The sequence below is a fragment of the Podarcis bocagei genome (assembly GCF_964188305.1).
Source record: "Podarcis bocagei genome assembly, chromosome: 8".
Classification (NCBI taxonomy): Eukaryota; Metazoa; Chordata; class Lepidosauria; order Squamata; family Lacertidae; genus Podarcis; species Podarcis bocagei.
In genome coordinates, this window is record NC_138133.1 from 18,610,421 (window position 1) to 18,622,659 (window position 12,239).

At 41.9% G+C, this 12,239-nt stretch overlaps 1 protein-coding gene and 1 long non-coding RNA gene across 9 annotated transcripts in view; one reads left to right on the forward strand and one right to left on the reverse strand.

Annotated features, from left to right (window-relative positions):
• The window catches only part of LOC308593934, a 373,867-nt gene that overhangs the window by 129,555 nt on the left and 232,073 nt on the right, over window positions 1–12,239 (forward strand). The window lies entirely within an intron of this gene.
• Window positions 1–12,239, reverse strand: part of LOC308593732 (cadherin-10) — a 419,208-nt gene that overhangs the window by 20,050 nt on the left and 386,919 nt on the right. For all 8 annotated transcript variants that reach the window (XM_081206334.1, XM_081206330.1, XM_081206331.1 and 5 more), the window contains exons 4-6: window positions 8,235–8,354; window positions 7,034–7,201; window positions 141–328 (exon numbers count right to left, since the gene is read on the reverse strand). In XM_081206334.1, coding sequence (XP_081062460.1) covers window positions 141–328; window positions 7,034–7,201; window positions 8,235–8,354 — 476 coding nt within the window. The remainder of the gene's footprint in view (window positions 1–140; window positions 329–7,033; window positions 7,202–8,234; window positions 8,355–12,239) is intronic.

The following is a 12,239-nucleotide window of genomic DNA, read 5'->3' on the forward strand; positions in this document are numbered from 1 at the left end:
TGGAATCTAAAACAGAGCTACATGGCATTTCTGGACAACCAACAAACTTTTAATAATGGTTCCAAACCTGCAAAATATAAAATGTAATTTCAAAGCTGATTATTTTAAAGCGCCCAGTAATTCATGGAGATAATACACACCTTTCGCACTGTTATAACTCCTTCCTGTGTCTCCTTCTGTGTAACAATGTCAAACATATCCCTTCCATCACCATCAATAATGCGGTATTCAAGTTCTGCGTTCCTCCCAATGTCTGCATCAGAGGCTTTTATAGTTCCAATGGCAGTGCCAACCGGGGAGGATTCTGGGATACGAAGGTGGACTGAGCCTGTAAAGAAGAAACAGTCAGAAATACATAAGCATTTGTTAGTTACAAATCATGCGGGATTAACAGCAGAATCCCATAATGTCTACCCAGAATCAGAAGAATATCCCACTGAATTCATTGGAGCTTACTCCAAGGTATAGGATTGCAGTTTCATGACTCCATAGCTTTAGCCATTAATTCAAGAAAGTAACGCTTTGGGTTATACTGATTTCATTCAAGAGACATAACTTTGGAAAACCTTGTATGTGAGAAGGCTTATTCTATCTGTCCAACTTCCCAATGGGCTTTTCCAACAGCGAGCCCCTATCATAACTTTAGGTTTGAACATTTAAAGTGGATTAAAGGGCTCTTCCACCCTACTGCAACAAATCCAGTTAAAAATGGACTTTTGCGGTTTGGAAAGTGATGTGAAATGTATTGCAAAGTGTGGAATGAGTGAATGATTAATGGGAAGCCTTGAAGCAGGTCTTAGTTCTGGAACATTAGTTTTCCACACCAGAATTTATCCTATATATGCCAGTCTTTCTCATTTTGAAGTTGACTGAATCCACGAAGTCATGCCTTTAATCCAGCAAGTTTGTCTTATTTGAAGTTCACTTTCAAACATGGCATTAAAGCACTTTTAACAAAGGAGGAGCAGATGAGTTGCCCAGCAGCACCAGCAGTTGCTTGGCTGCAGGTAAAATTTCACCTAATTATGTGTATATTCAAACACATACACATGCTTCCAAAAATGCTCCCCAGTTATGTTTAACATTGATGCTGGAAAACAGTTCTCATGTCTTTGGGAGCTTCCCGTAAGTGTGAATAAGCCTTCCTCATTGATATTAATATTACAGCATTCTGATAATAACTGCCTAAGAGGTGTTCAATTTCATTAGTACCCTTGATACATGGTCAAGTCAGCAAATCAGATAAGAGATAAGAGCAGTTTAGTGTACAATTTCACATTTGACATGAATTTTATTGATTCCTCTTTTAAGAAAGAATCAATAAGGCCTTCAGCACTTCCATGAATCAAGCACTTTTTAGGCCCTTTCATGAACCCATTAGTTTTGTTACTTTTAACGTGATATAAGTCTCCTTAATAAAGAGTCTGTCAAGGGAAAGGGGAGGAATGCTTAATAAAAAAGATGACCCATTGCAGAAGGAGGGAGTTTGGGTTATGTATGCATCTGTAGATATAAATTTGCTCTGAGGGGACTTAGCAAACATCCTCTACAGTAGATGGAAGGAGCGTGTGACCAAAATAACAATGGAAATGAAATGAAATACAGGAAATCTATTTAGAACAGAGAGTGAACCTTCAGCTGATAACATACTGATGTCTAGAATACTGTATTATTCGCTTTCATACGAATCACAATCCCAGTACCAAAACATATGCAGGGAAATACTAAATAAGCTATGTCAATCAGTCAGAAGAAAACATTGTTTTCATAGGAACTAAGCAGACTTTCCTCTGAAAACAATGTACACTGCAACAATTTTTTTAAAAAATCAAAATGCTCATGGTTAAAGGGTTATGATTGCAGCTATGCAGATTACAGTTTACTTTCCATTAAGTTGTAGGAAAACTTGATTACAATAAGATCAGAAAGCTGAAACATTATCCCACTTAACCCCCCCCCCTTTTCTGCTGCCGGTACTTAAAATTGGTCTAAACATCTGAATATTATTGTTGATTGCCCGCATTCTATATGCACATTTTATGTGAACTGTGCAGAAGTAGCAAATGGGTTCTCTCTGTGTGTGCATGGAGAACCAATAATATGGCATGTGTCATTCCCACATCTTGTCACCGATAGACAAGTCAGCCTTCAGAGATGAAGCACACATTACTAAGATGAAAAAGGTAAAGGACCCCTGGATGGTTAAGTCCAGTCAAAGGCGACTATGGGTTTGTCACGCTCATCTCACTTTCAGGCCAAGGGAGCCGGTGTTTGTCCACAGACAGCTATTCCGGGTCATGTGGCCAGCATGACTAAACCGCTTCTGGCACAACAGAACACACAGCGGTACCTATTTATCTACTTGCACTGGTGTGCTTTTGAACTGCTAGGTTGCCAGGAGCTGGGACAGAGCAACAGGAGCTCACCCCACCGTGGGGATTCGAAATGCCAACCTTCTGATCGGCAAGCCCAGTGGTTTAGACCACAGTGCCACCTGCGTCTTTACTATTGCCTCCTGGTTGTAGACATGCCCCATCCAGTGAGCAGCATTTAGAAGTACTTATCTAGTGACTCATCATCACCATCAGGTTGGCCATCTCCATGCCTCAAGTTGACCCTCTTGAAAGATGTCTGGGCCTATGCTCACCTGTTGAATACATGCAAATAGTATGTCCCTTGCCACAGGGACCATGTATGATAGCATTGCTGGGATAACCCTGGTCTGTGGCTCCAACTCTTAGATATCTTCCAGATTAGCCATCCCATCTGGAATCGCCACCCTGTGTTCATTCACGTATGGACACAGACACTATTCTTGCAAAATTCTTTATCAACTCTTTTTTGTATTGCATTCCTGTTGTTTTTCTTGTTGTTGTTTTCAGCCCTGACTCGTGGCAATTTTTGTATAATTTAAACAAATTTTTTAAAAATCCTTCCAGTAGCACCTTAGAGACCAACTAAGTTTGTTATTGGGACGAGCTTTTGTGTGCATGCACACTTCTTCAGATTGGTCTTCAGAAGACATGTGCATGCACACAAAAGCTCATACCAATAACAAACCTAGTTGTCTCTAAGGTGCTACTGGAATAATTTTTTTTTATTTTGTTTTTACTATGGCAGACCAACATGGCTATCAACCTGTATAATTTAAAATGCAATTACCACTCCAACCTGTCCAATGTGGACAAGGAAAGCACTGTCAAGTCTTTAAGTTACTTGTTTGTTGGCAGTTCAATGATAAGTAAAGAGCCAAGTCTTTATCAAGAGGAAACAATACAAATATGTAAGACCATTCAATGGCAAACTTTTAAATACACTAGAAAGGAACTTTGTTGAGTGGAACTTACTTGTAGATAACAGTACAGAAAGGGTCTTTGTCATAGAGAATTACATTGTGGCATTATACACCATGACAGTGTGTAAACTCTATTCCCTCGTATGTTATTGCAGTGGTGCAGAACCTGCTATTCTGTGGCTTGATCTTGACACTGGAACGGGAAGATCTAGACCTTCCTTTCCTATCAGATGCACCCTTCCTTCTAAAGCTTCTGAACAAGAGTCAAAGTCAATGTTACCATAGTAATCTCAGATTTTTGTATTCCTTTTGACACTTGGGAACAATAATAACTCAATTTAAACAAGCAAAATCATCCAACTGATAATGGTGAAATAATGGGTACTGCAAAAATCAGCCACCTTTGATATGTTATCAAAGGGTTGCAGAAGAATGTGACGGCACCAAACAAATGGAAAACAAAAGGAAACTGTTTCTTGATACCAAGAGTTTTCAGTCTCTAAAATATGCTTTCTAAGGGGGTGGGGGAAGAGAGAAAGATTCAATATATTACAAAGTACAAACTCCCTCTGTTTTCCTTGTGCTTTTTCAATACAGTCATACCTTGGGTTACAGACACTTCAGGTTGCGTTTTTTCAGGTTACGGACCGCCGAAACCCGGAAGTACTGGAACGGGTTACTTCCAGGTTTCGATGATTGCGCATGAGCAGAAGTGCTAAATCACAACCCGCACATGTGCAGAAGCGCCGCTGCAGGTTACGAACACTGCGAGCTGTGAATGTGCATCCCGCATGGATCACGTTCACAACCCGAGCATCCACTGTATAGACAATGTTATTCAGGAGGCATTTTTAAGCCTGGTTGTCATTGTTTTCTTAAAAAAAAACCCCTTGGTAGCTCAGGACGCAGGGTTTAAAAACCTGAGTAGTACTTTTACTAATGTGCTTTTAGTAACATTTATTTACTTTAATTCAGTATGCATATGTTACACCTCCAACAATATTTTTAAAAGGGATTCTCTTTTCCAGATATTTCACCAAAGAAGGATTGAACAGGCCTTTTGCGGATCAATAAATATGTCAATACAAATATTCTGGGCACCTCTGTTTTATGTTATGGTATGCTAAGACTGAATATCACCTCACACAACTTGCAGCAGATCTTAAAGTTGTTAAAAACCATGACACATAGAATTTGCATCCATGGGACAGCTGGAGGTGGGGGCTATGCTCCTACTTCTTCCTCTCTCAGGCTAGTCTCTCTCTCTGTGTGTGTAATCTACAAAGTTAATAAGTCAAAAGAATTATTCTAGAGAGTGCAAGTCTAACCAAAAGTGACACGTGGATGCTAAGTTCAAATGAGAATATGTGTGTGTGTGCAAGTGTGTCTGTGTAGAGGAGGGAGGTTTGAAATATCCATTGAAGCCTATGTTTGACCATGACATGAACCTCAATATTACGACGGGCCTTTCCTCGCAACTTGAGCCAATGCGTGGTAAAAGCTGCACAGAATTAGGTGGGTGCTCAGCCAGCGCGCTGGTGCTTCCAGGGCAGTGCCTTGCCAATCGCCTGGGTGGTGCTCAGTAATTTTCAAAAAAAGCATATGGCGAGAAAGATGGCAAGCAAGTTAAGAGAGCGTGAGAGGAGTTCTGTGCAGTTCAGTAGGCCAGATACATGTCTTTATCCTGCTGTGTGTTGTGTGTATGTCTGTAACCTCATTGACTTTAGCACAGTAACCTGATTATTTACTAGGTCGGAAGCACATACAGAAGAATGTGCCTTCTACACCCATCCCACTGGCTTGGGTGCAGCATCTTCATCCATGACCCAACTAGCGTGCTGCTGCGATGTCACGATTTGGGGGCCAATTTGGTGCCCCTGCCTACCACAATGGCTTCTCATGCAAAGTCATTGTACGATTAATAAAGGTGCAATTTCCTCCTTTGCATCCAATCACCCTATTCTGGAAAAGTCATTTTTGTCATATCTATTTCTTTAGTATGGAGTCTAGTGAAGAGCTTACAAATTAAAATAAATGTAAAAGTTTGTGTTGTTTAGTCTAATCAGAGGAATTAATCTGCTGAGAGTAGGAATTGTGGTGCTCTGTACTTTATCTTCTTTCTTTCCTCCTCCTCCTCCTCCTCCTCCTCTTTTTTCTTCTTCTTCTTTAAAAAAGTTTTTCAACTGTAATCCAGCTTGGTGTTAGAACCACTTTGGCCTAGTAAAAAGGTAAAGGTAACGGACCCCTGACAGTTAAGTCCAGTCACGAACGACTCTGGGGTTGCAGCGCTCATCTCACTTTACTGGCCAAAGGATCCAACGTTTGTCCATAGACTGTTTTTCCTGGTCATGTGGCCAGCATGACTAAGCTGCTTCTGGTGAACCAGAGCAACACACAGAAATGCCGTTTACCTTCCTGCCAGGGCGGAACCTATTTATCTGTTTGTACTTTGACGTGCTTTCAAACTGCTAGGTTGGCAGGAGCTGGGACCGAGCAACGGGAGCTCACCCCGTTGCAGGGATTTGAACCGCCGACCTTCCGATTGGCAAGCCCTAGGCTCAGTGGTTTAGACCACAGCGCCACCCGCGTCCCTTTTGGCCTAGTAATGATGCTCAAATTCAGGAGTCAGAAGTGAACTCTCCCTGCTCAGAAAAACAAGTCATTATTAACCAAGCCCCCAAATTTGGGTTTGGCTTGTAATGACCCATCTTGGTGCCAAAACTCATTGCCATTCTATTGCAATTCTCCACTTTCCATGGCAAAGGACAGGGTTGTAGGAATGATAGGGCGAGCTAGTTTGGTGGGCTTCAGCAGCTTTCAAGACCTCATCTTTTAAGGTATTGTTGGGTCTGGATAATTCTGAGTCTTCTCAGAAAGAGCCCGTTGCTTCTGGGGAGCTTCTGGGGAAATGGAGTTTCCAATGCCTCTCTGCTTAACAGATTGACAGGTGTGAGTTTCTCAAGTTCTTCCATAGCAATTAACTGAATCCAGCAGCAACCAAGCCTTACATATGCAGTTTCTGCAGCCCCCCCCCATACCGACCCATTGGTGGGAAGGGCTTGGGTTCAGCCGCAAGGGCTTGATTTTCCCAAACTTCCTTGGGGAAAGCTCTGAAGTAAGATCCACAAGCTCTTCCTGAGACCAGAAAACATGGGAAAACTTCAACAAATTGCATTGCCATTGCAAAGGAGCTTTTCCACCAGTACTCATGCCTCCATGATTTCAATAGGCTTAAAATGCACATAACTGTGAAGTGGATAGCCTTGTATTTACAAAGTACCTTAGCTTTTTAAAAAGCAGCTTTTGCCCTCAGGTTAGATGTGTCCTGCTTCAGCATTTAATCAGGGAGTTCATTGTACTCACCCCTTCCTCTCTCTTTTTGTTTTGTTAATTCCATTGATAAAATTATTAATCTCCAGGTCGCAGCAAAGGATGATTCGTTCTTAAAGCTGTGCTTATTTCCCTCTCCCCTTCTCGATTCCCACCTTCACCCCAAATACCAAGAATTATTGTGGGGTTCCTGCAACTGTGTCTGCTGCTGCCCCTCCCCCAAACAAGGATGTCCCCGTTTCATTAAATTTTTGTTTTTAATAACAGTGAATAAATCCGTGTATAAGCCTTGTGTTCGAGTGTGTGCCCCATAATCTAGATTTGCTTTAAATTAAACCAGATGGCAGTTGCCTCACTCTTTTATTCTGATGCTTTTGTAGTACAGAAGGGCTATTAAAGGAAGCTTACTCTGGGGGAATCGAGGCGGATTGTCGTTGACATCAGTCAGGGTGATGTTGACTGTCGTGGTCCCCGATAATCCACCCATCTGGCCTCCCATGTCTTTTGCCTGAATGACAACTTGGTACTGCTCTCGGTTTTCCCTGTTCATGTTTGGTAGAGCTGTCCTGATGATGCCTTGGAAGAAAACAAGCAAGCATTTGTTAACATTGCTGGCATTCACTTTGCACGGCAAGTCACACACACAAACACACAAATAATGTACCCATTATAACATTGAGAGGGTATATTTTAAAATATCAGGAATGATTCAGCAAAAGATTGGCCAACACGCTGAGAGATCAAAGCAAGACGTAGAGAAAAATCTATATATTAGTGGGTACAAAACTCTTTGCATGTATTATTATTATTATTATTATTATTATTATTATTATTATTATTATTATTATTATTATTTCATTTTATATACTACCCTTTAACCAAAGATCCCAGGGCAGTGTTTAACATTAAGAACATAATTTATGCAGCATAATAATAAAAACATAATCATAAAATAATCATAATAACAGCCCCCACCCTGTGTTTAACAGGCCATAGCTTATTTAATGGCTGATGGCCTGGGTAGAGAGGAATGCTTTTGGCTGGCATGTAAAGACATGAAATGATGGCACCAAGCAATCTCTTTGGAGAGAGCATTTCATTGATGGGGAGCCACCACAGAAAATGCCTGTTCTCATGTTCTCACCCTCCAAACCTTTCAGGGAGGGGGGACATATAAGCTAGAACAGTGGTACCTCGGTTTTCGAACCCAACCACCGATCCGATTTACTAGTTTAGTAAATGCGGATGACATTTTACACAGGAGAGCATTAAAAAAAACCCCCCACTCCTTCCTTGCTTATAAATCTGAAGTGGTACAGTCCAGAAATCTACCACCTCTCGCTGTATACTGTATATAAATTAGCTCTTACGTTGCATCCCCTATATTTTTCCCACCCCTTTTCTGTTTTCAAAGTAGAAAATTAATACATCCAGGATTTATTCAGATTACAGTCATCAAATTTGCATTTTAATACTTCTCACACTTCAGAGTTTCTGAAGTTACCAGAATATGGCATGCAGCTATAGGTACTCTGCTTCACTGAGTGACTGGCAAAAAGGCATTTGAGTCCTTCTTGAAATATAGAAAAACAGCAACAGCATCCCTGACCTGTTTCTGGCTCCACGGAGAAATATGGTTGGCCTTGAAGTATGCTATAGATGATTCTGGCACTGTTGCCATAGGAAGGGTCATCCGCATCAGTGGCTGTAACTTGCACAACAGAAGTACCTATTCAAATAAAACATAGTTCCGTCATCTCGGATGCTGAAAGCATTATACACTGCATTCAAAGTAGCCCTATTAACAACTCCAATTTTCCGTTCTGCCTCTGGAATCTCTTGTCATAGAAGCCCACATTTTAAAACAAAGAATCTTGGGTGGAGAGTCAAGGACATCTGGGTACCAATTTATATCATCAGTGCCTCTGCATGATGCCCGGTGGGTCATGGACACTCCAGAAATCTTCAAAGCATGGAGGCTAGCAAAGGTCTAAATCAACACAGTTTTGAGCTGCAGGACTCAAGGTTACCCAGATGCCTCTCCCTGCATAAATTAACTCCTGAAACACCCCCTCCTTGCATGAATTAGTTGAGTGTCACCAATTTCCCTTGTAAATGCTGAACAGAGTTTCAAGGCTGTATTTCATTTCACATTGACAAAAATATATCGTGGTGTGAGCAAAATAAAAATGGGTTGAGACACCACTGGTGGCAGACCATGGGGTCTCAAATTTCAGTGGTGTGCTGTGTAATACCAAATCTATACACACACACCGGCTTCTCATGATCCATTCTAAATAATAACTGTGGCAACTCTTGCAGTGCCCCTGAGCTTTGGCACCCAGTGTGACAGAACCTGCCATGCCCCCCTAAATCCACATATGATACCATCACCCGCATACAGAAAAGAAGGTTCTTGTTTTCAGTTCTAGGTGGTTTTCCCTGATTATAATATATAGGGGAACTCAGTGCTGAAGGAGCATCTCCAACCCTATCGTTCAGCCTGGACACTGAGGTCCAGCTCCGAGGGCCTTCTGGAGGTTCCCTCACTGCGAGAAGTGAGGTTACAGGAAACCAGGCAGAAGGCCTTCTCAATAGTAGCACCCGCCCTGTGGAATGCCCTCCCATCAGATCTCAAGGAAATACACAACTATCTGACTTTTAGAAGACATCTGAAATCTGCCCTGTTTAGAGAAGTTTTTAATGTTTGATGTTTTATTGTGTTTTAATATTCTGTTGGGAGCCGCCCAGAGTGGATAGGGGAACCCAGCCAGGTGGGCAGGGTATAATTAATTTATTTTTATTTTTATTTTTATTTTTATTTTTATTTTTATTTTTATTTTTATTTTTATTTTTATTTCTACTACTACTACTACTACTACTACTACTACTACTACTACTACTACTACTATTATGGGACCTCTTTTTCTAGTAAGATAGCACTATTGGTATGTATTTTAGATGTCCCTCTGCCTACAAAACCAGTATGTCACAGAGAATGCCAGGACAGAAGTCTCTCCCTTCCCATGCTAGCTTCCTAGGTGGAGGATTTTTAAAAAAATATTTTGTACATTCAGTCATCTGCAGCCTCACCTGATGTCGGAAGTGGCAAAGGAATGTAAGGATCTGCTTTACGCTTGCATGCTCTCCAGATATTTGGGACTTCCATTGCTGACTGGAGCTGAAGTTGTAGCACAAAAGATCTAGAACGTATCAGGTTGAGGAAAGCTGACTTACACTGCTCCAGAGGGGTCTCTCTTTTTTAGATCTACCTATAGATACCCAGGTAGGGACACGGGTGGCACTGTTCAAATCCCTGTGATGGGGTGAGCTCCCATTGCTCAGTCCCTGCTCCTGTCAACCTAGCAGTTCAAAAGCACATCAAAGTGCAAGTAGATAAATAGGTACTGCCCCGGCAGGAAGGTAAACGGCGTTTCCGAGCGCTGCTCTGGTTCGCCAGAAGCGGCTTAGTCATGCTGGCCACATGACCCAGAAGCTGTACGCCGGCTCCCTCGGCCAATAAAGCAAGATGAGCGCCGCAACCCCAGAGTCATCTGCAACTGGACCTAATGGTCAGGGGTCCCTTTACCCTTTACCTATAGATACCCAGATAGCCGTATAGTAAAAGCTATGGTTTTCCCAGTATGTATGGAAGTGAAAGCTGGACCATAAAGAAGGCTGATTGCCGAAGAATTGATGCTTTTGAATTATAGTGCTGGAGGAGACTCTTGAGAGTCCCATGGACTGCAAGAAGATCAAACCTATCCATTCTGAAGGAAATCAGCCCTGAGTGCTCACTGGAAGGACAGATCGTGAAGCTGAGGCTCCAGTACTCTGGCCACCTCATGAGAAGAGAAGACTTCCTGGAAAAGACTCTGATGTTGGGAAAGATGGAGGGCACAAGGAGAAGGGGACGACATAGGACGAGATGGTTGGATAGTGTTCTCAAAGCTACCAGCATGAGTCTGACCAAACTGCAGGAGGCAGTGGAAGACAGAAGTGCCTGGCGTGCTCTGGTCCATGGGGTCACGAAGAGTCAGACACGACTAAACGACTAAACAACAACATAGATACCCAGAACTGAACTTGGGGACCTTTTAGATGCAAAGCACATTCTCCAGCACTGACCTACAGTGATTTCTGCTGAAAGGGCCTTATGCAAGTTAGCTACCTATGCAAGACCCAAGCCATGATGATTCTGATGGAAAGACGTACCCCTCCTGTTGTTGTTCTTGCTATTCAGCAAGAATTAGCTTTCTAAATTCCAGCTCAAGGCTATCCACTTTTTCTTCATCATTTATACTGTGCCTTGTGAAATCACTGTTTCTTTAAAAGAAAACCTCTTCAGCATCTTCCTTGGAGGTTAATACGAAAGAAAAATGGTGCAGTATCTAAACGTTCCTAAATCCGCCGCTGAACAGTGCATCGTATTTCTTCCCTCTTACAATGACTGTGATTTTGCCTTATGTTGTGGAGTAGACATTTTAACGAGGAGATTGAATTAGTGGCCACAAATGCGAAGTTACCGTGCTAATGCTTGCATGTGTTTCTTTATTTCTCCCTGTGGGATTTGAATGCTGAATGTAGTCTTTTCACGCATTATGTGACAGCAAATCTGGGTTTGCCAAAAGATTTTGCATTCAATAGGGAGCTGCAGCACATTCGGGCTCTCGGCTGAGTGTGCCTGTAAGGTAGATGGTTGTTTCAGTCACACATAAGTTTTGTGGGTATGAATCAGCCCTCAGTCAGTCTCCAAGACTTTATTCTCATTGAAGAGAATGAGGCATCCCTTCCTCATTTGTAACCTTGTGTATACTTGCTGAGAATGGTGCAGACATGGATTGATGACCTTTGCTCTTTTTATTGCAATTTGTGCCCATATATGAAATATACTGAAGATCAGGTAACATGCAGTTTCCTTATAAATAGTAGAAAACACTAATGAGATCCATATAGATGCTATTATTTTAAGTACAGTGCTACCTCGGTTTTTGAACGTCTCAGAAGTTGAAAGTTTCCGTTTTCGAATGGCGAAAACCTGGAAGTAGCTGCTTCGGTTTTTGAACACTTTTCAGAAGTCAAACATTCATGCTACATGAGTTTTCCATAAGTAAATGCTTCTGGAAGTAAATGCTTTGGTTTTCAAATGTTTCGGAAGTCAAACAGTCTTCCGGAAAGGATTACGTTCGAAAACCAAGGTACTACTGTATAGATTTAGAATTTGATTCAGGAGGCAAAAATAATTGTCCCTGGGGATGCAAGGTGGCTACAAAAAACTATAGGCTCGTGCCTCCTCCTTCTCTCTTCCTCTCTTTGTGGGATATGACATCATAGAATCATAGAGATGGAAGGGACCCCTAGCGTCATCTAGTGCAACCCCCTGCAATGCAGGAATCTCAGCTAAAGCATCCATGACAGATGGGCCTCCAATATGTGTTTAAAAACCTCCAAGGAAGGAGAGTCCACAACCTCCTGAGGGAGACTGTTCCACTGTCGAACAGCTCTTACTATCAGGAAGTTTTTTCCTGTTTCTTAGTCGGAATCTCCTTTTTGTTTTCCTGCTTCCACTCTTCACTGGTTTATCTTTGTGGGTGAAATCAGTGATAGTACCACA